A 27,700-nucleotide genomic window follows, 5' to 3' on the forward strand; every position below is an offset into this window, starting at 1 on the left:
GCTTGCCAAAACGCCTTGTGATGAACTGAAAAAACTAATCCTTGCTCTCGCCGCTCACCCCGGGTCGCCCTGCACCTGGCCAGCGACACGGCAGCAGCGCGCTTCACGCCGCCCATCCGTGTCCCACTGTCGCCGGCCTCAGAGCGCTATAGCAGGTGGCTAATCTGCACAGCACCAGCGGAAAAAAAATAAAATTATGACCTTGAACGCGCATAAGTTAACTAGAAGTGCGGAAGTAAGCCCGTGCTCCTCACACCCTTATGGCAGTTCAGTAGAGACTAGCAAGAGCAATAGTTCTGCTGAGACATGGATTAAAGTCGGGCAAGTTCTCCAATGTCTGCGGGACGTTTTTCACGGCTCTCCTTGCAGGTCCCTGACTCTCTGAAGGAGCCACCAGCGCCACTGGCCTCCCCTCGGCCCTCCTGCAGCCAGGCCTTGCCCTTAGAGGGCTGCCTCTGAGGGCTGCAGCCCGGCACCTCCCGCACACGGCTGTCAGGAAAATCCACAACCGCCAGAGGTTTATGTCAGAAAGGAGACAGAGGAGTCCTTCAACTTTATCGAATAAAGGGAGAGAGTCCACTGCGGCACACGCCCGCGGGGTTTTCTCTCTCTCACGTGTGACACCAAAGGGGCGGACGGGTCCCTGTCACAGGGCACGGCCTCTGGAGGCGAGTCCGCGTTGCCTGGAAACAAGCTTCGCTAAGCCAGCGCAGAATCCAGAGCGAGAACTTCCCCCAGCCCGGCGCCAGGAGAGCCCGGGCGCCTCAGCAGAGGCGGGGGGCGGAGACAGGGCGGCCGCAGGCCCGGAACCGGCAGGGCTGGCCCGGAGGAGGAGAGCGCTGGGCATGGCGGCGCCCGCAGCGCTGCAGCGGAGCGTGGTGTCCCCCGCGGGCAGGCACACCGCCTCCCTCATCTTCCTGCACGGCTCAGGTGCCTGCCTTCCCTCCCTTCTCTCCCCGCTGCCCCTGGGCACGGGGCGCTCCGGGGAGCAGCTGAAGCAGGGTCGGCCGCTCCGGTGCTGCGGGAGGGCGCGGCGGGACGGGGTGGCCGCGGCGGCCGCCAGCACTGGGGAAGGGCTTTGGGGTGAGGCTGTCCCCGCGGCTCTGCCCTCCTCGGGCCCCGAAGGTGGAGGCGGTGGGCGGCAAAGCCGTGTGCGGGTGCCCGGAGAGTGTCCCACAGGGCCAGCGCCGGCTCACAGCAGAGCGGCTTCCCTGGGAGCGCCCGCCTTCCCGGAGGTCACGGGACGTGCACGCTCGGTTGGAAGGGGCACATCAGGATCATCGCAGGCCCCGCACAGGGCACCCTGAGAGTCACACCCCGTGCTTGAGAGCAGTGTCCAAAGGCTTCTCGGCTCTGCCAGGCTGCCCACTTCCCTGGGGAGTGTGGTCCAGTGCACAGCCTCCCTCTGGGTGAAAAACCTTTTCCTGATGCCCGACCTTTACACTTCACCACCGTTTCCTCGAGTCTCGTTGCTCCCTAAATTGCCTCTCTCAGAGGGATTGCCCCATTCAGAGGATGACTCACAGTTAAAGTGCCTCTTGCTGTTCTGGAATCGGCATGAGAGTACTGTTGGCACCCTTGAAAAGGCAGTGTCATTTACTACTGACCTGTGATTGTTCAGAAGGGCCCTGTCCATGTGCAGACGGGTTCATGGCCACCCACTGCAGAGGGGACTTACCTACATCAGTGACTGGTCTGAGGGCAGGAGGGCGTGGGTTTCCTTGGGTTTAATTCCTTAAAAGTTTTTTAATGATGTAAATAACAACGACAAGGTCCACGTAACATTAAAAAAGAAAAGAAAACCCAGTAATCTTAGGTCTGTACTAGATCAAGGCCTTGAGAATCAGTACTACTGAGCTAGCCATGTGCATATGGCAATATGGACAACACTTTCTCTGTCTTTTGCTTACTTTTGCATTTAGCTGGTGCTTCTGTTTAGTTTAACAAAGATGTGTGTCCTTACTAAATTAGTTTCATTTCTATAATCTAGTTTAATTTTGCTTTGTAAAAATTCTGTGAGTATAAGAATGAAAGCGAAAGAGTTTGTGTTCAGCCCTCTTGTTAAGCTAATGCTTTAATGTTTGAGGAAATAGTTTTCTCTAATGTTGGAGGGAGTAAGGGAAGATTATGGTTAGAGGTTGGTTCCATATGTGGTTTAAAGTACTCTACAATTTTTCTTTTTTTTTTTTTTTTTTTAATATGATTTTGTTCATAATGTTTGTAATGGTGTGGTTTTATTTGGTTTTCTAGCAGTTTCACAGAATAGAATCTAAACCAGAAGTCGCCACAGTGCTGTTGCTGTGGGCTGTCCTGTAAACCTGAGTTGTAAACCTTTGTACAGCACTTGTAATGGAAAGTAGCAGTCAAATGGCATGAATCTATTTTGTTCATCATGCTTGCTGTAGATAAACTATAACAAGTGCAGAATATAATACAAAGTGGTATAGAAAAATATTAGAACCATCCTGGTACTGATTTATTAAAAATATGGATATTGATCTAATACTGATATCCAACTGTGACGGACAAAGACTCTCTAACAGTTTGAAGTTAGAAAGGGTATGTTTATTACGACGCCGGGCAGCGTGAGGGATAGCTCCCAAATACACAGCGCAATTACAGATGCTCACAGGGTCTTTTTACGTACAAAAGTGTTGAATACCCAAAACCAACGCATATTCATAACTCTGGTCCATCCCATTCCCCGCTTCTTATGGTAATTAGCCAAAAAGCAGTTGAGCATGCGTAGTTTGTTCTCTGAATGGGTTGGTGGTCCTTCTTATGGGATGGGGTCTCAAAATGATGAAGTAAGATGGGTCTTCCTCGCTTTGACTTTTTAACCTTTTAGTGTTGGTGACACCTGGATCCTGTTTCTCAAGACTATTTGATTTGTGATCACATTGTATTCTTGGAGTCTATTGATTAGTTGACAGGCCTCCTGATTTATCAGTTCCTTAAATTCGGCTTCTGTTAGCAAAGGGAAGTCTACCTCAGCAATATCTAGTTTAACTAAAGTTCTTAATTCTTCAAAATTAAGTCAGTACTGTGCATCAGATTTAGGCAGAGGTTCCATTTGGTAGCTGGCAGGGAAGGCAAATGGACATAGCAAGTATGTAATAGTTTTTTAGGCTGAGGATTACAACTTTGCATGTTGTAACTAGCACAGAATCATAGGCTGGAAAAGACCTTTTAGAACATCAAGTCCAACCATTTACCAAACGCTGCCAACTCCACCACTAAACCATGTCCTTAAGTGCCACATCTACACATCTTTAAAATACCTCAGGGATGGTGACTCAGTGACTTTCCTGGGCAAGCCTGTTCCAATGCTTGAAAGCCCTTTTGGTGAATAAATTTTTCCTAACGTCCAGTTCTACATGTTGCATGTTGTTAAATTTAAACTGTAGAGAAATGAAAACTTGGAAATACAAAACTATATTTGAAAGCAAAGAAAGTTGTATTTTACTTGAGGAGAGAGAAGAAGATAATATAGCTGCCATCGGCATTTTTCAGTAAACAAAGAAGGATCGCCCATCACTTGCTTCTTTTGGTAGTGTTCAGAACATATAATGCTAAAATTTCAGAAGAGGTTTGTTGGCTTTTGTTTTGATGTCAGTCTCCTCTTTTCCTCCCTCTCCTCCGAGCTCTTTTCCAAGCAAATGAAATACATTATCTAAGCATACAATTGCTCACATGTTTGAGTGGCATTTGGACCATGGCAGTTCTTGACACACAGAAGTTGTAGTTAAATTTTCTCTTACTGAGTTTTCTATGACCTTTTCAAATTGTCTTCAATAACTGTAAATGTTTCTGCAGATCTTTGCGAAGTTTCAGAGGTGGGAATAAACAATAGAATAATGATTTGTTTTACATCATTAAGGAATTTGTAAAGAACGTTAAGTCCCAATTCTGTAATCATTCAGATAGTTGGTTGACTTACTCAAGGGTTCATTCTGTGCAAGTATTTGCAAGGCCTAGACTTGGGCTTTCTAACTGGAAAAAGAGCAGTGTATAGCAAGAAAAAAGTAAGTTCAAACCTCCCTAAGATACATTGTTTATAAGAGAGGTGATAACAGCCTTGAGGAAACCCTTGTATGTCAAGAGTGTCTGTGAAGAATCAGAGGTGTTTGGACTTCAGACCACAGTACTTGCATAAGCAAAGTGCTTGTGGGGTGTGTCTGAAGCATCCAGTTGAGGAGGTAACTTTGATTTTACTGTTTAACTTAGCACAGGGTAAGATTTGTATTAGTTTTGCAACTCTGTTTTTTATTTATTACCTGAAGAGTTTAGGTCAGAGAACAGTTAGTTCTAGTTAGGCTAATTGTGTTTACCAGGAAATAAATTGCTGGCTTTGAGTCCTTCTTGCTTTCTGTTTTAATTTTGAAGATACATTATTTAGGTTTGTAAATAAAACCATTAAACTTTGAGTACTTAAGAGCACATTTTCTCCATTGGGGAATTACAATAATTTTAACAATGAATTGGTATATTCATGTGGCATTGTTCAGATGACCCATACAGTGTGCCAGTAAGCCTGGCTAAGGACAGTGGTGTTTTTTTCTTTCGGTTTGGCCATTTTATTGAAAAGAATGGGATGACTTCTAAAGTCAAAGCAGACAACTTGAGCTGAAGTAATAGAGAGTATTAGCAGTTTGAGTTGATATATGGGAACCTCAACTTCACGCAGAAGTCCTATGGCATGAGTGGCAGTAATGAAATTCCAGTTTGCTGAGCCCCCCTTCAATTTTTTAGGTTGAACATCCTTCCTGCTGTAAACTGTATTCCTTGATGCACCAGTTTCCTTAAGCTGGAAGTATTTGTATTACACTGAGGACTCGTGTGTGGCTGGTCTTCAGAGGGGTGGCAGTGAAGTTATGGCTGAAGATACCAGTGATGCAAAGACAGGCTGGAGACACTGGTGTATATGGATATTTGTTTAAAAGGAGAATGTTATCTACAGAATTCATCCTGTTTGTAGCACTTCAGTCTGCAGGGGGTTTGGCCATAGGCAGTGCTGGTAAGACTAGGAAAAAAACAGATTGGGAGTGAATCTCAACTAGTTTTCAAACAGAACTGTGTGGTTAAGGTTTCTTTAAGAGTCTGCTAGATACTTGAACTGAAATTATCTCTTTACAAATTGTACTTTTCCCTTAAAGCCTATGTGCAATGTTAACATAATTAAATGTGGAGATTATTTTACTGGGTTCTGAAGTGGGTTAACATAAAAATTCTCCAGTAAAAGTAATTAACTTTTGTAAGGGGAAAAGTTAACAGTTATTTTACCTCATTTTTAAGATGTTTCAAGCATCTAAGATTTTTGTTTATCACTTAAGAGCAAATGTGGTAAGCTGCAAGTAAGAGATAAGGCCTTGTGTCTATTTGGGAGATAGTTAAGTCATTGAATGTAGTAAAGTATTTATTTAAATAGTCTTTTTCTGGGAAGTTTTGCATCCATTGGAAAGGGAAGTTGTTCTAGAAAGTTATTTTTTAGTATTTTAGTGTATTCACTTCGTAATTTGAAATGAAGTAAATCTGAAGTTCATTTGACATTGTATAATTTTCTGCTAAATGCACAGAATAATTTTTGTATTCTTCTGTGTCATACAGGTGATACTGGCCAAGGAGCAAGAGCATGGATAAAACAAATTTTGAATCAAGACATGGCATTCCAGCATATAAAAGTAATTTACCCAACGGCTCCTGCCAGGTACCATTTAATATGTTGTAATTGTAGATTAAGTTCCTCTCTTCCGTGCAGTAAAATAGTTCTGAATATTGATACAGATTGTCTTAACAATTCTTCTTCTTTCTCATGTATATGCTTTTTGACAAAACTGAAGCTCAACCATGCATTTTTGTCCAGGAACTGTGATTTTAAGTGATTAAGACTCTAAATGGTTCCCAGGAGTCACAGCCTCTTGTTGAAATTTGGGTATTGTCCTCATTTCCAAGCTTTCCATTTCCTTCATAAAATAGAAGATGATCCTGCAATGTGTGTTATAGTGGCAGTAGAGAGTCATGATCCAGATCCTATCCATAATAACTCCTATATATAACTATTAAAATATGTTGTATTTAATGCCAAGTTTCAGTACTGGAGGTGGTCAGTCTTTTTGGCAAGTAGGATGTCAAAGATCCTCAGGTCCTGGAGAGAGGACTGGGAATTCAAAAACGCGCATTACTTCTTGTTTGAATCCTGGCCCAACTATTTCAAAGAGAATTGAGTTCACATTTGCTGTAAGCTGGAGTCTTGTTATTAAATGACACTGTGTGTTCAGTGGTAGATGGAAATATAGATAAAAAAATTTCCTGTAAGAGTTTGAAAGTTTATGTGGTCAAACCTAGAGGCTAAAAAGCTGGACAGCCCCCCATGCTTAGCTATCCAAAGGTAATATTAATATAGAATATATATATATTGCATATATATTATGTACATATATTAAAATATAATACTAAATTTCAGAGGTGTTTCTTTTTTCTTAATACAATTTTTTAAGGTGTCTGTGGCTCTAAGTTAGGAAAATGTTTCCTTGAAAGGTAATGGGTTGAGTTTCTTTCTGAATTTGTGCATAAGTGCGGATGAATGCTGAATGGAAAAAGGAAATTGTGACAGACTTTTGAGGTACAGAGGTTTCAAAGTCAGAAAAAAATTCTTGGAGGGCATAAACAAGTAATAGCAGATTTTGTCTGGCGCTCACTAGTACATGAGAAAAAAAAATCTTTTCCTTGACCATTTATTTGTTATGGTCTACTTAGGCAGGAAAAGCAACTGAGAGATTGCGGTGTGGATGTACTCACTGTGTTACAGAAAAATCAAGCCCATGAGTGGAGGAAGCATTTGAAGCAGTGTCTTCTGAGTTGGCAGGGAGTGAATGCCATTTTCTATAAATAATAAGCTTGTTGCTTCTCTGATGACAGGCTAAAGTGATGCTAGAGTTACAGCAGCACATCACACATGCTGAGGGGGTCCACTGCTTTCCTACCAGCACAGCAGGTACTGGGGAAATGGAGGAGGAGTTGGTTTCACTGGGAAATAATTTTTCTCCCTATTTAGATGCAGCCAGAGCACCTCAGACCACATCTGCTGGCCCAGTGCTTCACTTTTCCATCCCACTGCACTTCTGAGGTCCAGTCCTTTTCTTATTTGTTCTGGTTTCTTTGGGTAACTGCAGATGTAAACGATGTATGAATGATTAACCAGCAAGACCTCCTGACTCAAATGAAGGAATTTGTTTTTATCTTACCACTTCAAATTTCAGTACTTTGGTAAACAGATGGAAAGATACTGTTATTATTAAAATATGTGAATAAACAGTTTATTTCATTCTCCTTTTTTTTTTTTTTTTTTAAGTCGAGGTTACTCTTGTTCTTTTCTAGAGCAGGTGGAGTCATGCATGAGCTGATTCAGAAGTAGCTTTTAGCAAAACAGAAAAGTTATATATTCAAAGAATGTAAAATACCCACACTGTTTGTCTTTTAACTGGCAAAGCACTCTTGTGTACAGCCCTCTGTTGCTGATAAACAGGCCTAGCTGACACAGTAAGTAAAACAGATGCTCCTAAGCACTGTTTGCCACTGTTTGCAGCAATGCTGACGTTTGTGATGATACATGTCATTGGTTGAAACCAAAATAACAAAGCATTTACAGACCTATTTCATATTGTTTTGGTAATCAAGAACCAACTACACCATGTTTTTTGAAATGGTTTTGTAACAGTTGCCTTCCTTTCCTTTACAGAAGATAAAAGCAAGGCCTAGAACTTCCAAACTTGAATGGCAGACATTAAAGTAATTAATCTTGAATATATATGTTGCTTTATGTATGTGTATATGCATATATGTTTTGATAAGAATTCAAAATGTTTCTGGCAGCAGGGGAGGAATTCAGCATCCTTGTTAATGAGACCTATAGCTGGGTGGTTAAGGGCATGCAGATCTGCTGAGAAGATTCTGAAAGCAGGTTCCTTGTTCACGTAGAGGCTGAGGAATGTGCTGGCTGAAAGTCAGGCTGCTGAGAGAGAGAGCCTCTGTGGGTCTCTAACCTGCCACTGCACCGTCAGTGCAAAACTTGCCTGCAGGTTCTTGTGCTGATGATGAAATCAAAGAAAAGCTTGAAGCTTGGCAACACTCTCCTAGGATTCGCTAATGTGTTCTCCTGGCAAAATACTGTTAGTATGGATGTACTTCATATCCAAGCTCCTGGCTTTTCCAGGATAACTCTGCACATGCACATTGAATGTTCTCTGTCAAAGTAGTTATGCCAGTAAAAGCAGGTTTGATGATATAACTGCAAAGCTGGGGACTTTGGCAGGATAAACTTCAGGTCGGGAATACTTCCTCATATTTGGATGGAAATTATCTGCTGATAGGTGCATAGATATGGTCTTATACATTCTTCACATCTGTTCAACAGTTTTGAAAAGCAGTGGAATTCACATTTTTCAAAACAACATTGATTTTTTTTTTTTTTGGTGAAGGATGGGGTTTGAGTTATATTCACGTTTTGTTTAGATTTTATCCCAGGTACTAAACATGCATATTTTTAATTTGTACAGCATCAGGTTCAGGCATGTTTTGATTCAAGAGTCACTGTATTTGAAAATTATTTTGGAAAACCAGTCCAGCATATAATCAGGAAGAATTCTGAAATATGTTCTTTGGGTTCACTAGCATTGATATCAGCAAACACTAGAGAAGATTATGGGTAAAAACAGTGGAATGTTACTGAACTACATTTTATAAAACTGTACTTTGTAGGTCTCTGAAAAAGTCACACTTCTTTTTTTACAAGAGATTTACTTTTCTTTAATAATTTTTGTGATATTCGGTGTTTGTACAAAAAGCAATCACCTGATGCCCCCTCAATAACCAGTTTGCAGCATTTTGTCTCTCTTATCCCCCATCACATTGGAAAGCGCAATGAGTCTCATATTTGCTTGTTTCCTGAGCAAAAAGAGCAGAATGTGGATTGTGAAATTTACAGTTAAAAGAGAAGAACTTGCAACGTTACTAAGTAAACATGTGGTAAAAAGCATGCTTAGATAAAAATGGAAAAAATACGTGGATTCGAAGGCTTGATGTGATGTAGTGAGAGTACTGACAGCTGAATTTGGAATATGTCTGCATATTATTAGTTACTAGTGCATTTACTTGGGGCATGCAAATTTTGGTTTACAAATTAAAAGTTTTACACATTGCTTGGAGATTTAGGTTGTTGTTGTTTTTTTTTTTTTTATGTATAGTCTACTGGGATACTTAAAAATGAGTAAAGAACTTGTTTTAACTGTATCCAGCTTTCTGTCAAGATTAGTGCTTCTGCACATAGATTAAATTTGTTAAACACAACAGAACTCTTATTTTCTCTCCATTCCATTGTAATGCTAATATATATCTTAAAAAAAAAAAAAACAAGCTCAAATTGGAGCCCTAGTAGCTGATGCAATCCCTAAAGCCACGTCTACACTACTAGTTTTAAAGGAAAGGGTTTCCTTTTTTCCTTTTTATTTGGGTCAGGATGCCTACAACTTTAAATACTGTTTCAGCTGCTACAACTGTGACTTAAACATTAGGTTTCTATTGCATTTCTAAACAGAACTGAATACCACCCAATTTAAACTTTTTTTTTTTTTAATAGAAAGTGATAGTTTAAATTGGCATTGCAGGAGCTAACGTGGTAAATTTAAAACCATTTAGGCTCTGCTTGTTTTAATACATATACCTTGCTTTCTATAATTCCCTGAAAAAATCTAGGCCAAAGATTCTTTGCGTTGTCTTGCATTCCATTCTGACAGTCCTTCTCTTTTGCTAGTCAGAAAATCAGCTATAAATACTACTTTGGCTATTTATGGATCTTTTTGACATTCACTCAACAAACCTTTCTATGGGATGTATGTCTCTGTGCAGAACTTTTCTGGGGCGGGGGCCCCCAATTTATTTTAATTTCCATTATCTTTGTGTGGCTGGTAAGGACTAAAAGGCCCACTACTCCACCTTTTCACCTAAATTCACATCTTTGCTCAGCTCATGGGTGGAAATGAGCTTCATCTCACCATAGTCCCCATCTGGCTGTATCACAAAACCACCAGACAGTTTGGCACCACTCGGCTCCACTGGCAGCCTCTGCCTGTGAGAGGCCTCGGATTGGAAAAGCAGCAGGGGTACTGCAGCTCGGGCTTGAGATGGATTGGAGGGGAGCGTGCACAGTGCCTATCACACTGCTTTTGGCTCAGGCAAATGTTATTAATCCTTGACTTTTGTAAGCCCTAACCTCATTCATAAATGTAACACAAAGGAGTCTTTTTTAAAGGTGGGAGCTTGAGGGAGAAATGGGAAAGGTTTGGGTTAGTATCATGGGGTGGTTCTTTCATCTCCTTTAAGTAGAAATTCAATGTGTTCTGCATAATAATGCTTGAAGTATGCTTGGGTAAACTTTGTATTTTCCTTTTATTTCTGCTCTGGAATTAGGTAAGGAAAACTGAATATATCTAATGCTTACATCAGATGCTAAATAGCATGTGAGAATGCACTAAACACTTGTCAGAGATAACTGTAGTTGTGCTTTGGGAAAACATATTAGAAGACAATGGAAATAATCTTGTCTTTCCAATTGCTTTTACTACATTGTGCTCTTAGGCATCCTTCCTCTTGTTTTTCTTCTCTCAACCCTTTTCCAGTACGGAAGAATTGGAGACAGTGGTTTTTATGTCACCCTTCCTGCAAGCAGTTGTGGATTTCTAAGTTATGTGCCATTCTGTGCTCTTGCTTTACAGTCTTTTCAAGGGTTTCTGTGCTTAGCTAGTGTCATTCATCCATCCTCAGTGTTGTTTGCCACCAGCTTGTGAAAGATGCCACTTTATATCCCAGAGTGTCTTTCAGACCCTGTAACAGAGAACTGATGCAGACTGGACCTTGATTTGCCTCTTGCCACTTTTCTTCAGTGAATTTTTAAGGCAGCCACTGTTGGTTGCTGAGGAACTGGAAATGTGTATTAGAGGTCTTTTATGGTCTTTTCAACCATAAAATTATTGCTGTTCTCTGATTAGTACCAATCCCCAGAATTTACACCACCCTCTCTAAAGAAAAGTCCCCCAAACAACAAAACCAACCCAGCAAAGCAACACAAAGAAACAGAAACAAACTTAATTTCTCCCACTGAGTTTTATGCCAGGCTCCATTGCAGCTTCCTTTGTCTTGAATGAATAAGATTTGTCTCAAGTAACAAAAGCTGTCAGCATAGTATTTCGTCAGGTAACTGTTCTGTACCGGCTCAGTCAGCTCTCATTTCAGACAATGTGCATCCAGAACAACTCTATCAAAGGCATTTGCATGTGGTTGAGTGAACAGGCACAGCCTTTTCTGGAGAACAGCCAAAATTGCTCGCATGGAGATGACTCTTGCCTTCCTTTTGATTTTTTTTTTAGAGTATAGTTCTAAATTAAAGCTGCTTGAATTTGGATGCATTATATGTTCTGTTACCACACCACAAAGCTTCATTGTTAAGATATGTTTACCTTCAGTTTTAACACAAGATGTACCTTGAACTAGAGTTTTTGATTTATACTTCTTATTTGACCAGCTGGATTCTCTATTTTCCTCCCTATTTCTTTTAAAATGTGCTTTCTGCTTTAAGCAGACAGTGGGAATTAAGAAGTATTTTGGACCTAAATTTTTATTGAAAGGTAGTACTGAAATTCAGCAGTGACATTATGCTATAAGAGAATTTGGGATTAGGGAGTAATTTGCTTTCATTCAAAAAACCTACCATCAGCTTTAAGAGAATAAAGACTTTCTTCTAGAACCACTCAATATTTTGGATTGGAAGGGACCTTCCAAGGCCATCTAGTTTAACCACCTCAACAATGAGCAGAGGCATCTTCACCAAGATCATGTTGCTTGGAATCCTATCCAGCTTGTCCTTAAATGTTTCCAGGGGTGGAGCATCTACCACCTCTGTGCAACCTGTGTTGGTGTTTCAGCACCCTTATTGTAAAACCAGTCTTCCTCATATCTTGTCTAAATCAAATCACTTCGAATTGAAAGTCATTCCCTCTTGTCCTTTTGCAACAAGTCCCACTAAAAAGTGTGTTCCCATCTTCTTATAGGCCCTTTAAGTTCTGGAAGCCTTCCGTAAGGTCTCCCTGGAGCCTTGTCTCCTCCAGGCTGAACAAACCCAACTCTCTCAGCCTTTCTTTGTGGGGAGAGGTGAACTCATCATTTTTGTGGCCCTGCTTTGGATCTACTCCAACAGGTCTTTCCTATTCTGAGGATTCCAGGACTGGATGTAGTTCTCCAGCTGGAGTCTCACCAGAGCAATGTGGAACTACTGTGGTAGTGTGCCCTGTAGATCTTTTTCCTCTCAGAGCGGTGCACAGTCTTCTGAAAGACAACATTAAAATTTGAGAGGCCCTTCCTCCTAACTGAGAGGATGATGGGTTTGGGAAGCAAGAAAATTTGAGGATTTCAGCAATTTTTATCTTTCTTTGTCTTTATTTCAAATTTAAAGCCTAACTTGACTATAAATTTCCAGTTCTGTCTGACATTTCGGGAAGTTCTGTCTGGCAGCCTGGAAGCCACCAGTGGTCTGGGTTTATATGTCTGCTAATGCAGGGTGAGCATAGTGCTGAGCATGAAGGCAGTGATACAATTGTGCATCAGGAGAAAGAGTTGGGGGAAGAGTATTTGCCATTTATCAATGTGCTGTCTTCTACTCTTACTTAAAGCAGCTAGAACTGCTGGCTTGTCTTCTAACTTAAAACGTTGGATAGGAACAGTGATTTACTGGGTAATGAACAAAACCACCTGTAGGTTTATGTGGATCGCTATGCTAATAGCATCATTTTGGAGATGGAATTTGCTGTGGTTTGAGATCTGAATTTGAACTTTGTGTAGCATCACTGGGTTGCTCTCCCTTCTGTTAAGATAATTCCAGACTAGCTGGCACAATTCTAGACATGAGTAAGAAGATCTAGGGATATATTCATGCTCTGGAAAGGTGGACATATATGGTTTTGCTGCTACCTGCTTTATCATGTTTTCTTCACTGCCACACAACTGAGGTTAGCAGAAGCTAATCTATCTTGAGTTTGTCAAATGTAATATTTATTCTTTTGAAATTTGCAGTGATATCAACAGTGAAAATTACTTCTGTCTGAGATGGAAAGGATGATAAGTACTTACAAAGATATTACAGGATGTATTTTCCTTTTAAGTCACTGAAGTATTGTGTAGGATCTTCTTGAGACTGCACCCTCATGCAAGAGGTCATCTACAGCACCCTTATAAATAGGAGCTATAAAGTAATCAGAAATTATGATTTAGAGTGATTTAGGGATGTTAGGAAGCATTTTAAAGATTCTAATCCTCCTAATGCCTGTAGTTTCTTAAATAATGTTGATATTAGCCATGTCTCCTTTGCTGTCTGTTCTCCTAATTTTTAAATATTAAGAGAGAAATTCATACAGATTGGACTTTCTTTCAACTGTCTCTTAAAAATGGATACAAGTTTGGAAGCTGGATGTACCCAGAGAGAATATTATTGATTCTTGTTTTCTTATATGGATTTGAATCTTTTATCTCCAGAACAAGCAAAACATACTCACCACCCCTTGAAACCAAAAAAAATGCCACCCAACTTGGGAGACTCTATATTTTCATTCCCACTTTCAACAGCACACAGTATTAGAGCTTTATTTCTAGTCTCATTTTTAAAAGAGATAAAGAAAGTGAGGCACAGATGGACTAACGTTATGAGTTTTAATAAACTTTAAAAAAAAAAAAAATTCCAAACTTAAAGCTGACAGTCTGACACTGTCCTTAACTGACCATGTTGATCTTGTTGGATGGAGTTTCCACTCCACTCTGTATTTTTTGCTTTTGCAGATTTCAGTCCAGCTTCTCATGTCACTGTAACATAGGGTTTTGTTGGGTTTTTTTGGTGGTTTAATTGTATGAAAAAATTTGGTGCTGTATTCTTGGACCTGTACAGATGGTTTCACGCCAAACATATTTGTTTACCGTGGTAATGTCTGAGTTGTAGTGTGCCAGCTAATAAAGGGATTATTTAAGGAAAAAGGTGAATGACTAAAACAGATGTGCCAGTTGGGTGAACCATTAAAAGAATCTTACTTTTCAGCTTTATGTAAAGGTTATTTTTAATGCATTTCTGGGAAATCAAGAGTGCTTACAGCGATGTTTTTGAGGCAGCTGAAAGCTACTTTTCTGTTTGCTTGGGGGTCTTTTCCTGTGGGCTTTCAAGACATTGGTCTTTCATCTGTCTTTTGAAGAATTTCCAAAGACAGCAAGTAGAAGTCCTGAGTTTCAAGATCTAATTAACTATTATAGTCTCATGATGAATTTTGATGTGTTTTAAATGTCATGATCTTGTCATTTAGTTGTGGGGAAACATGTTTTCATATTATGGAATGTAAAAGTAAATTTCTGTAATGCAATATAATGTATATATATGTATCTTTGTTCCATACAGGTCCTGAAGATCAACTCACTGTAATAATAAATCCAGGTCAACCTGCTGTAGTAATACTAAAACCTTTCGCATCTTTTCTTACACAAATATTAGGTACTCTGACTTTACTAGAAAATGAAGCACTCTGGCTGCTAAGCATTTTAACCAAGATTGATATAGAAGTGTTTAAGAGAAGCTAAAATCTTGTGTTAAAAGCTGTTTGCCCAGGCATTTCGTCTGTTTTATATCACATTCAGAAACTTCATTGATTTTGCTCTTGATAGATTGACTGGAATGTCTCCTCTTAAAAACTGACTTTTGTGAACTAAATATTTGTAATCTTGTTCTTAGGTGTTGATCAATTCATTTGGAAGAGTCTTGGAGACAGAATTCTAAAGAGAAGACAATAAAAAAAGCAAAAGCATTCTAACACCATTTTTAAATATAGCTTTGGGTTGCTGAGTATACAAGATATTCCCACTTAATTTCCTTTAAATTTTGGAGTTAAGTTTTTAATAGACAAGTAAGGGCTACTTGAAAACTAATAGCTCAATTTTCAAAATTCTGGTGCTTAAGATATAGTTTGTTTTGAATTAAGGAAACGAGGGGTTACTTAAGGCACTTGACCACATATTGTATGGCACTTTCAATAACAGTACATTTTAGGTACCCCAAAGCTCTACTGAAAAAGTTGAACATGTAGTGTTTCTGTTTGTACCTATCTGTTGCTGTTTGTTGCCTCTTTCAGTATATTTTCTTACCAACTTTTAAGTCATGAACTTTTTTTTTGCCTGTTCTTGACAACAGGCAGAAGAAAACCTATGTTCTCTAATTTTTTACTTTTACGACCAAATAGTGCAAATAGTATTGTCTTGAACACTCATCCTAGTGGCAGGACTGGTTTAGAAATAGCTGTTTACATATGTAAACCTATCTGGTGTTAATAAAGGCAGAATTTGTTTCTTCATTAAAAATAACTGAATTAGTGGCCTTCTCATTTTAGCTTAGTTGTGATTTTGTATATCCTAGTATTGAAAAAAATCCAGACACAGCACAGAAGTCGACTTTAGCATTTTCAGTGTGTTCCCATCCAGAAATGTATCAGAAGCTGTCTGTTTTTATGGATGATGATTGTAATCTGATCTAAGCTTAAGAAAAAATGGAGAATTTGCCATGGTTGAACATAGCAAATAAGGGTTTCAAGGGGCTTTGTTTGAGATGATCGATCTCATAGCAATTTGTTTTGTAATATATTGTAGAGCCATTGCAAGGCAATTAGATCACCTTTCTTGGGATTTCAGGGCTCTATTAATCATCTTTATTTAAGACCAAAGAAAAGGCTTCTTTGAATTGAAGTTTTCTTGATTATCCAAGGTTTGGGCAGCCTGTTGAAGCGCTTAAAATAACATTCCAACAACACAGTATTGTGGTGGGGAGTATCATAGCACTTATTTGTGCAGCAGTCCAGTAAGCACATGTCCTTTCAGTTTGTTATGAGATACTTGCCCCATTAAGATGAGGATGGGTGTATTTATTTGAAAAAAAAAAATTGGCAGGTTTTTTTAATACCTAGAGGTTCATAATACCCATTCCCTGTCAGTTTCATCAAGAATTAGGCAATTTAATTCCATTAAGTTAACTCCTGCAAGCTGACTTTGTCATATTCCAGCATGGATTTCAACCCTAACTTTGTTTAGGATTAAGAACCTCTTGACAGGTTTAGGATTTAAAATGTTTAGCTGACCTAACCAACCCTAACACTGAACTGGCTGAAAATTGCATTTTACATAGCTTCCAAATGTTTTGAAGGAGATGCAATGTGCCTGGATGTAAATGGAATTAGACCTCAAAAAGGTTTATTCTCTCCTTTGCTAGAGATATACTGATTTTTTTGTTTTTTTTGGGATTTTTTGGTGGGGATTTTTTTGGTGGTTTGGTTTTTTTTTTTTTTTTTTTTTTTTTGTTTTTTTGTTTGTTTTGTTTTTGTTTTTGTTTATTACATATGCTCAAGTGTTTTGATCCTGTGCTTGGTTAATTTTTTTTTTCTTTCCACCACTCTAGGCCATATAACCTATGAAAGGAGCCTTTCCAATGTGTGGTTTGACAGGTATAAGATCTGTAATGACTGTCCTGAGCACATTGAAAGCATTGATTCCATGTGCCAGGGCCTTACAGACCTGATCAACGATGATTAAGAATGGCATTGCCAGAACAGGATACTCATAGTAAGAGATTTATTTATAATGTGTTTATTCTAATGTTTTTTTTATTGGTTAAGAGATCATCTTCTTTGAATTTACTCTATCCTGAGGGCTCATGAGCATGGCTTGAAACTGCTGAACAGCCTTTTTCCGTAGCCAGTCCTCAGCAATGCTGAATCCTTATTTAAACCCATATCAGATGGGAATGTGGCTGACTGTAAGCATAATCCTCAAAATGCAAACTGGTTTTATTGTCTAGAGTCACTTGTAATCATTATTTAAAATAGAGTGGGCAGTGATCTACTTTGAGAAGTACATAGTTTTTACTATTTCCTTTAAGCCCTTTTCAAGGATGGAAAAGTACACTTTCCAAAAATGACGTGCAGTTTGGAGAATGGAGATGTAGCTATAAATAATCATGAACTTTTCCTTACTGCTCTAATCATTTTGGGTTAAATTAATTCATGCAGGAAAAATGTGCATGTTACATAGCACTAAAGGTTAACACTTGATAACAAATGAAGTATTAGCTGTAATAGTTCATATGTGTCTATCTTTATTTCTCTTTCCACAAATTCCCAGTAACTTTCATAGTACTTCAGTGTTAGATGGTAGGATATTGAGGCACAGGAGTTTAGGGTGATGAAATAGCCTATGGCAAAGAGGGAATGAATTCAAAAGCCCTGGCTCCCTGTCCCATCTCTAGACCACCAACTATTTCAGGTTGGGAAAAAACTCTTAAAGTGGGATTTTATAAATTTATGTCGAACTGATTTATGCCTCAAAACCTTGCATGGTTGAGCCCCTACTATTCAGCCTGGAGTGTTTTCCGGGTCCAGCCCCATGTTCTTCTGTGAGGGCTTGTGCTTGCTTTCCTTTTCTGGCTCATTGCCCTGGCTGCACAGTGCATTGTTTTGGATGGCTGTCAACAGAGTCCCTTGATCTGTCTTTCCTGTGTTGTTATACCTGCTGGCTTGGAAAAGCAGCTGGAGAAGTGCAGGTGCTTTGCTGTCGAGCAAGCTGGGAGATGCTCTTTGTACAGATCCAGTGTGTACTAGGCTGTTTTCCTTTTCCTCTGTAGCCTTCAAAATTAGAAATAGCCAGACTGCAAAGTATGAAGGTTTGTTTTCCAAGTCATAAGCAGAGTGAGGAAGTTGGCATGCACGGACTGTTTCATCCCGTAGATTCTTTGGAAGTCCCCGTCTCTGGTGTGTTTGCATTCCTCACATATAAATCAGAAATAACTGTACTTGTTTTGTCACTCTTGAGAGCTCTATTTCCCCACCTGACAGAGACTACAAGCATACATCCTCTTAGTTCAGTCCAATACTTACACAAGAAGCAAAAATAAGGCAGCCCTGGGTTACTTAGTCAAAGTACAGAAGGGTATCATGTGGATGCATAGAAACTTTGTAGTGGAAAATTGTATCACTTGTGGCTGTGCAAGATTAAGTGTTCTTCCACAAGAACTTTGTGCCTTTTCTGCCCTGTTTTTTGATGATTAACCAGGGTGTGATGCAGTGAAAAATGAGCTTAGAGATCCTCTAAGGTCTGTATGCATAAAGGTGACATTATCATCTTAGGACAGGACTTTGTGCAAATAATTGCCCATCTTCTGGCATTCTTTCTTACAGGGAGTTAGGACTCTTGTAAAAGCACTCTTGAGATTTATTGTATTCAGCCTGGGAGAAAAGAAGCCTCTGGGGAGATCTTGCAGCACCTTCCAATACCTAAAGGGACCCAAATAAAGCTGGGGGAGGAGTTTTTACGACGCCATGTAATGATAGGATAAGGTGGAATGGCTTTAGACTGAAAGAATGTAGGTTTAGATTAGATATTAGAAAGATATTTGTTACTTTGAGGGTGGTGACACATAAGAACAGATTGCCCAGAAAAAGTTGGGGATGTCCATCCCTGGAAGTGTTCAAGGCCAGGTTGGATGGGCCCCTGAGGAGCCTGATCTAGTGGAAGGACTTCTGGTCATGGCAGGGAACCAAATGATCTTTAAAGTTTCTTCCAACCCAAACCATTCTGTGATTTTTTGATCAAAAGAAAATAGCGAGGGCAAGTCAGTATGTCTGCACCAAACTGTAATGTCCATTTGAAAAAGACAAATGTGTGGCCTGAAATTTTTTCTGAGTTTAGGAGATTGGCATACAGGAGATAATGTAATGTTTGATGACTTGCTTGGAATGTCAGATAACTAAGTTCTATACAGATCTTTTTTGACTTCTCTCTGAAAATGTAAGGATATCCACCTGGTACAAGAAGATGAGGCCTAAGGTAACAGATGGTGTGCAGACAGTGGGTTTGTCCACTGCTGGTACCATGGAGTTGCAAGAGGCAGCCTTTGTGAGGGTAAAGGGTAAAACAAGACATTATAGCAGGGGAAACCAGGGTTGAAATTGTGCTGTGAATTCATAGTGCATTCAGTGCTGTTGCGTCATGTGGATACCATCATGGAAATACTGGTACATATCTTATTATGGAAAACAGAGGCAAAATAGTGAGAGAAGCAACTGGAGAAACTTGGGGTCCTGTGAAGAACAGTAGGGGCCTTTTTGAGGAGGGTACAGAACCAAGAGCAGAGCAGTCATATGGAGGTACTTACAGGAAATGAAATTCTCCTTAAAGGGTTAAAAGGAGATTGGGTTGAGGACCATTTTGTAGTAAGTGGGATTTTTAATGACTGGAAAGAAAACAAAATGACTAGAGGGCTGTACCAAGATTGAGGTCATGGTTTTATGGAATAGAGGACTAAAATACAGGCTGAAGGTGGGAGTGTCAGATATTGTTGGATGAGGGCAAGTGAGGTGTTAGGCAAGCAGGAAGGTGGGCCAGCTGCTGACAGCTTCGAGGTGTGGGATAAGAAGGCAAGATCAAGGGAGCACTGTGCAAAGGTGAGCGAGTGGGAAGAAATGGGGAGCAGCAGTGGGCTCTCAAACATGGAAGATGAGAAGCCAAACACCTGGTATTCTGGGGGATGATTCCCCTTCTTGAGCCATTCAGACTTTCCACAAGGCTCAGGATAGTGGGACAGTAAGCATTTTCTCTGAAGAAATGGTAGCCTGCGTTGTTTGCCTTAGTAGCTCTGAAATCCTTAGGTGGCTGCTTCTGGAGCAGAACTCTAACCCTGAGGATACAGTCCAGATTGTACAGAGTCACTCCTCTTTTTTATCAAGAAAAAAAGCTGGTGCAGCCTTGCTTTTAACAGCTGCTCTATGAATCTGCTTTAAAGAAATAAATTACTTAGTCTACTGGATCTAAAGGAAGTCTTATTTTTAAACATCTGTATTAATTTTGTGACATGGCTCATCTACCATTCTTATCCCTAACAGTTTCATGAGTTGCTTTCCTTTTAACACAAGTCTTTTGAAGGAAGTAGACTTCTGATTAAGCTTTATTTCCCCTGACCTTGGAGGAGGAAGGAAGGGAGACTAACAGCAATACATAATTATTCAAAAAAATAATTATATCACCCCCAGAATTTGATAATGGTACTTAGTTTTTAGCCAGACATTCTTGTTGAGTTACTCTAACTGGTCTTCCTGGCTAAAGCACTCCTTACAAATATTCCTGTAAGTAGGTTTGTATTGACTTTGGAGATAAAAGAGTGTTATAAATTTAGTCAAATTTTGACACTTGGAGCTTTAATAGTATCCTTTCTTTAAAACAGGATGTATTTCTTCTTTATAAATGCCTGAATTCATTGCTAAATTGGCCAAACAAGACAGTTTAAAATGTGGGACAATAATTTCTTTTTCTATCTCAAGCTAAGTTGGTTTTTAGGTGGCAGTGGTTTTGTTTTTTGTTTTCATGTGTTGATTGTTCTGTTGTCTTGGAGGTTTTTAACTGCTTCCATAGTAATAGTGCACTGTAAAATAAGTCCACTTCAGTGAAAACTGTTACAGATTTCAACAATCTTATTCAAGAATATGTTAGAAGCTCTTGAAAGAATCGGCCCTCTCATTTTTTAGCATTTGATAGGGCTCACTGTAGTCTACTACATTTTGATGGAAGGCAGTCTTTTTGTTCTTTTTTGTTCTTAATTTAGCTCTGCTTTCCTGCTTTCACAGGTCACTTTTGTGTAGTGCAGAAGTGCTGATCCAAGCGCATTGGTCTCTGCCACCTGTAGTCACTCGTGTAAGCAGCCAGTGAAAATAAACTTTCCATAACAGTCCTGTAGATTTGACTAAAGGCCAAAAAAACACATGCATGATTTCTGACCCCTTGTGCTGTAACAATAACATGAGACACACAACCACTTTTTTGTTTATTACTAGACTTCTTACACAGCTACTGAACCGTGGTGGAAGAGTAACATGAAAGCTCTGTACTTCTTGTAATATTAGCATTTCCTTCTCTCTCAGTGTGTGTGAGAACGGTAGGGGTGGCAGTGGAGAAGTATCTTGGCTTTGACACCCCAGAGAGTGGGTCCTATAAATATGTGAAGATAAAACTTCCATCAATAAATTGTTAAAGTGTTGAACAAACTATTTCACCCACAGTCTCAGTGTTTTATGTTTTTGGCTTCTACGCCTTCTGCTGTCACTCATCCTATCTTCTATCTTCTGTCTTTTTTAGGAGGACATTGTCTTCCATTCAGAGGTACTTACTGCCTTGTTCTTACAGAGTAAATTCATGGATTTTATTTTGCTGTTTGTCTCTGCAATTCAAATGAGATTTCTCTTTCTGTACCTCCCATTACATGGCTTTGTGGTTTATCTAAATTATGCCTGAGATGCTGGGCTCAAAGCAGTACTGTTAGTCCATCTGTCCCATAATACCTGCAACGTTTTATTAATTTTAGTGCATCACTGTAAATTTGCTTTGCATTTATACTTCGGGGTAAATGTTTGCTCCTCTTGGTTTGGAGGGGGGAGGGTTGTATCTGAACTGACCGTGTTTCTCTTTTGGATCTCTACTACTCTAGCTCACACATCAGGAAGTAAAAAGAGACATTAACAAATGAATCTTTCTGTTTCCTTCATCCATCTTTCAGTAGGAGGTACAATGCTAATTTTACCAAGAGTAGTCCACTACTTGTTGCTTTGTTTCCCAGCATTGGATGGTGTCAATATTAATGTATCTAATGGACACTGAAAGGTGATTCATTCCTCAGTATGATGAAGGACAGGCTTAGCACAATAATAGTAAAGGAGTAAATAAGACTCTCAGCAGTAAACTCAAAAATAATTCCATCATGATATGTCATCACATATAAGTTAATGACTTTGGTAAGAAAATAATTATAAAGTGAATCAAGTTCTGATCTTTTCTACCTTACTAGGAACTCTGTTGAAAACATGTCCTTACTTATCCTTAATAAGTGCCTGAATTCAGTGTAGAATTAAATGATGGATGGGCTTTTAGAATGCTTGCGAGTTGTGCAGACATGCCACCATGGTGCAGGTTAACCTGTACTTTCTTCACAGTTGTGCCAACAGAGTCATAGAAGAGTGAGACATCACAACATTTGCTATTCCATTGTCGTGCACCACTGCAGGCTCAGCTGTATTAGGCAACATCCTTACTATTGCTTTTCTGACTTCTAAAAGATCTCTGCTAAAGAAGGTTCACAGCTCTGCAGAACAACCTGTTGTGTGCTTCAGTACTCTATGCTTTAGAAAGCTATTTTCCACTTTCTTTTCTGTGATTCAGTTTATACCATGAGCATAAAGGATAGGTTGTTCTCTTCCTTTTTCCCATGTTGTGCAGTTATGCTGGCTGTAAAAATGGCAGGTAAGTGTTGCAGCAGGGCTGTGCTGTCATCCTCTCTAGAAACAACCAAGAAAATACACTGAGTAAACGAAGCAAGCCCTAGATTGGCAGAGTAACATCTTAATAAAATTGATTTGAGACTTTTAATGGATTTTATTTTCTTTTCCAGTGCTAAAAACTACAACTTCTTAGGTACACACATTGGGTTCCCCTCTATTACCCATAACAGTTGAAAATAAAGTGTAACTGGTTTCTGGTTTTACTGCGAGTTGATATGTTAGAAACAATTGTACAGTTGTTTTTACAAGAAAGTAGTAAAGCTTGTACCACTTAAATATGCATTTCAAATGTGTTTTGACGGTGAAAAAGTTGGGGAGCAAATTGATTCATGTTCCTAACAAGAGCAAGTAGCTGAGGCCACTCAAGGGAAGTTGCCTTTGTTCTTGTAAAGACTCTCAAGTGTGTGCTCTTGTAAAGACTAAGTAACAAACAGAATAACAAGGCTATCAAGATGGAAACTGTTCATTGCAGTTCTATTGGTGTGCAAGGGTTTTGTTTGATGAAGTTTCATGAAGAGATTAAAAGGAGAAAAATCACTGCTGTGAGGAAATTCACTTGAGACAAAGTACATGTTTGAGCACTTAACACAGGAGCAGTGTTCAGGGAGTTCTGTGGAGAAGGGAATTTGCTGTTCCATTGCATTTGTACTCTTTGCTGATATTCATTTGTGAACACTGTTAAATGTATATAATACTTCCATTCATTGATGAAAATGGAAGGTCAAAACAGAAAGTCAGCGGTCTTTGCAGATGATGTGTAGAAGCAAGGGTGTGCTGTTAGTGCTAATAGAAGGTAAATCAAAAGTCTCTAGAGAGAGGGGAAAGTAAACTGGCATGTAGCTTTAGGGAGAAATTCCTGATAACAAGCTGAATTAAGCAACTCCAAGTTGAAATACTAAAAAAGGAGAAATTGAGAATGAAAAATTGCTGTGAGGAATGGAATGGAAAGGAGGCAAGAGTATGTAATGTATTGTAATAATAACAGAACAGGCCAAGGCAATTTCTAACTGTGCTGGTGTAGCCTTATACAACAGAAGAGTGTTTGTCTTGTACTGTGCTGGCCAGGCACGTGTGCTGGAGGACTCATTTCTTGCCACTTTGTTACCAAAGCTGTGATGACAATGTGAAGAAATACAGGAAAGGATGAACTACTACTACAGAGAAAATAGTGAAGAAATATTGCTTAAGACATTTACTCCAACCTACACCCCTACACCCAAGTCCAAATTCTAATCTCATCGAAGTCTGGGGTTTAGCTTCTCCTGTTTCTTTTTTACTTCAAAATTAGTGCACTGGGTATGATTAAAGAACTTTAGGAATAGCTCACTGCAGCCACTAAAGTGGTGCATGGGAGGAGAAGACAGTTTTTAGAATTCTCTTATGTATACAGGACTTGAGATACAAAATAAACTTCTGTGCTGGATAATAAAGTTAGTCTTTTCTGAGATGCAAACACAGACATTGTTAGACAAAGTAAAAAGAAACAAATAAAGCCGGAGTTTGACATAAGGTAAATACTTGGTTTTCTGAGCCCCATATAATGTTCGAGTGTCATCATGGACCAGATTATAATTTTAGACAAATTACAAATGGAAAGCAGGTTAATACAAATCAAGATCTTTTGCAAAAGTGAGCTGGAGCTTTCTTAAAAGACTCCTAGGCCATTTGCAAGCTCTGAAAGGTATATTTTATCACTGAAAATGGCAACTATGGTGAGAGTCTCTGTTTTATTCAATCAGAATAAATTCTGTATGAGAAATTCAGTTTGTGTTCACATTGTGTTACATCATCCTGTGCCTAAGATACTGGAATTCAATTACAGATTATATTCCAGAAAAAAATGTTTAGTTTTAAGCTGGAAGTATTGCATGGGAGTTTCCTTCTGATTCAAAGTCTTTAATGTGGAAGTGTGACAACTGGGTGATTTCAGCAGATCTTTCTCAGCTATCAAGGTGAATTGCAAGCAGCTTTCTTCTTATTACAGAGGGTGTTACCTAAAAATCGCACTACGCTGAAGCAGATTTGAGGTCATAAATGCATCCTTGAGTGAACTTTCTCTGCAACTGCAAGTGTTTACATAATTGAGTCTTTTGTATGTAACTCCCCTATTAGTCTACACATAAACCTCCTTTATGAGTCGGGAAGTTTAAACACAGAGTTAGCTGCTTTCCTGAACTGGCATTCCTGAGCATTGTTGAGGTAACCCTGTTTAACTGTTGTGAAGCATTAATCACAGTTCTCATTAAAATAGGTATGAGGGGAAAAACGGAAAGTGAAGTTAGTTTTAAATTTAAAACCTACTGGCAAACTCTTAACTTCTATGCACAGTCTTTGTGGGTCATGGAAGTAGATTGGTCTCAAGTAGAGTAGATTGGTGAAGACCTTGCAATGTTCTGCCCATCTAAGGATGAATGAAATGTGTTTGTGTCATTTTGATTTTGTCTAGCGCTTCGGACACGATAGCTTAGCAATGCTGTACAGTTTATGTATCTTCATGCTGAGATCATCGTATGCATGTACTTCTGTGTTTTGTTTACACTCTGTCATTTCATACATTTGTTTTGTGTACTATCTGTAACTGCCTCTTATTTTTCCTTCATCCAGAATTTGAATACTTGTAGAAGCTTTTGACTGAGAATGTCTTTTATATGTCATGTCAAACATACACTTATACTGAAATGGTTCTTGTAATTGAAAAAATAGTCTGCATCTATAAATGCTTATTCAATTGTTATTTTGAGCAGTTTACCGTAATGGCATTTACTCAGAGGTGGTTGTGGTATCAGATGATAAACTTCAGTATTCCCATGCAAATCAAATTCGAAGAGCTGTACTTTGTATTGCATTTTCTTGTAGTAGTATGAGCCACATAAAAGAACCATTACCTAATATTCTTCTTAACAGAAGGTGACTGCATTGTCAAAGACTGCTGGGAGTAATTGCAGACAGTGTGCCAGATTGTGGGACTAACTTGGGTACAAATTTTAAGATTAAATCATTTACAAACTAGTAATGACTTTTCAATGCAGCTTTTTTTCCTGTATCTGAAATACTTAAAATGGACTCATTTTAGTGTTGGACAAAGCATTGTCTCTATTTATTTCTAAGCAAATGCAAAATGGTCTCTTAAAGTACAAGTGCTTTCTTTTGGGGTTGGGGGATGACAGCATCTTCAGAATGATCAAAAAGGACATTAAATAAGAAGACATTAAATTGTGCATAAGAAATAACGGAAACTTGACTCTGAGTCATGTCTGGATAGAGTCATATAATGGCCTGTGTACTGGTCTGCATGAAGTAATGTGGTAGTCTGGATTTCTTTCCTAATGAATAAGCATTGTCATATAAAAATCATCCCTGTGGATTATCTCAGTAAGGAATTAGTGTAGTTGAAGAGACATATGGATCACAGAAGGCCATTAATCTCAGACATCCTGTTAGAACTCAGGGGGAGGTACATTGCATTTGTTCCCTATTTATTACATATCCCAAGGTATAACAACAAAAATATCCTCAATGCTAGTTTAATGTGAATGCTCATTGATGATATACACTAGAGATCTTCCATGTGTGAATGCTACTAGCCTAGGGGAGAAAAATAAAAGTACAAAAGCAGTGAGAGTTACCTGTTCACAGAGTTTTACTTCGTTAATGTCAGAGTATTTATGTGGGCCACAGTATTCAGCTACCTGGTAGGAACCATGCACAAATGGCTTCTGAAGCAATGGCATTTTGGCCTGCCCTTTTTGTCAGTACCTCAGTCCCTTATCTTCAGCACTGCTTTAGCTATCGCAGGTGTCTTAATTGCATCATGCTTTGATTTAAACCTCAAGCTATGCCACATAAGGTTCAGGTCTGGATGTCAGAAGGGTACTTCTTCGCAGAAAGGTGTTTAAACTTTGGAATGGGCCTATCCAGGAGGTGCTGGAGTCACTGTCACTGGAGGTTTTCACGAAAGGACCAGAAGGTAGACTTGGTGCATTGGTTCCTACTTGACAGAAGGTCATGTTGGGATCATAGGTTGTGGCTTTGGATGATCTTGAGAGTCTTTCCAACCCTAAGTCCATTCTGTGGTTCTAAAAGGCATTGTAACCTTTATGACTCTCAAGACGGTTTTTTGTTTTGTTATGTATAAAGAAAACAGTCTGAAGATATAAATGGTACATGCGTTGCCAACGACTTATAGTAGGAAATGCAATCTTTGTTTCTTTTGTTGTATCCCAGGAGGCTTTTCAATGGGAGGCGGAATGGCAATGCATTTGGCATATAGGTTTCATCAGGATCTGGCAGGAGTCTTTGCCTTGTCTAGTTTTCTCAATAAAGACTCTGCTGTTTACCAGGTGAGTGTGTAGTAGATATGATAGAAATCCTGCTTAGCTACGTGGAAAACATGGTGATTCAAATTCAAGATTCATATTTATATATTGAGGCAGTGGATTCATATTAAACTTATGCTGTTTCTGGGAAATAGATAATCAGAACATTAGCAAAGTGAGGCTTCAAAGCTGTCTTTAAATATGTTTTTTGTGCTTTTTTGCACAGACAGTACAGCATTAAAGTGTAGAAGGAAATTAACAAATTAAATGCTTTACTAGTTGTCCTTAATTGTTAAAGAGTCTGTGTAAGCATAACTATTCTTTGAAAATGTGTGATGCATTACAATACTCATAAGCTCCATTTGGTGTCATAATTTTTTTCTGTTTCTTTTATTTGGACTGGGGTAGTAGACCTAAAGTAAACCTTACCATTTGTCAAGAATTACTGTGTTGCAATTTAAAGGGCAGTTTTTCCCCAGCATTTCCTTGTTTACTTCTATAGAGATAATAAAACATGACCCCTAAAATACAGATCAGTAAATGCAATAAGTTGTCACCATGTAATAATAAACATTCTTTTAAAATTTTTGGCACTATTTCTGACAGTGTCTCCTTTCCATCTAGGCTTTGAAAAGAAATGAAAGTGCTCTTCCAGAATTATTTCAGTGCCATGGAACTGCTGATGAACTTGTTCTCTACTCATGGGGTGAAGAGACCAACAAGATGTTAAAGTCTCTGGGAGTATCAGCATCACTTCATACTTTTCCAAACCTCAATCATGAGCTCAACAGAACTGAAATAGAAAAATTAAAATCCTGGATTGTAAAGAAATTGCCTGTTGAAGCACCAAAGGCAAATGAATAAATGAAGATCCAGCCACATGCTTTCTGATTTTTCATAGTTTTAAAATCATGTGTGACATATATTTGGGTGTCCCATATC

General features: G+C 39.1%; 1 protein-coding gene across 1 annotated transcript; it reads left to right on the plus strand.

The window, feature by feature from the left end:
* The first annotated feature begins 783 nt into the window (after positions 1-783).
* Positions 784-27,637, plus strand: LYPLAL1 (lysophospholipase like 1). The gene is given in 7 exon segments (XM_066316214.1): positions 784-930; positions 5,608-5,721; positions 6,538-6,544; positions 16,542-16,686; position 17,301; positions 26,667-26,782; positions 27,383-27,637. Coding segments are annotated over 7 exon segments (708 nt in total). The 5' UTR covers positions 784-845; the 3' UTR covers positions 27,623-27,637.
* The last annotated feature ends 63 nt before the right edge of the window (positions 27,638-27,700 follow it).

Source organism: Sylvia atricapilla, chromosome 3, assembly GCF_009819655.1.
Source record: "Sylvia atricapilla isolate bSylAtr1 chromosome 3, bSylAtr1.pri, whole genome shotgun sequence".
NCBI classification, from domain to species: domain Eukaryota; kingdom Metazoa; phylum Chordata; class Aves; order Passeriformes; family Sylviidae; genus Sylvia; species Sylvia atricapilla.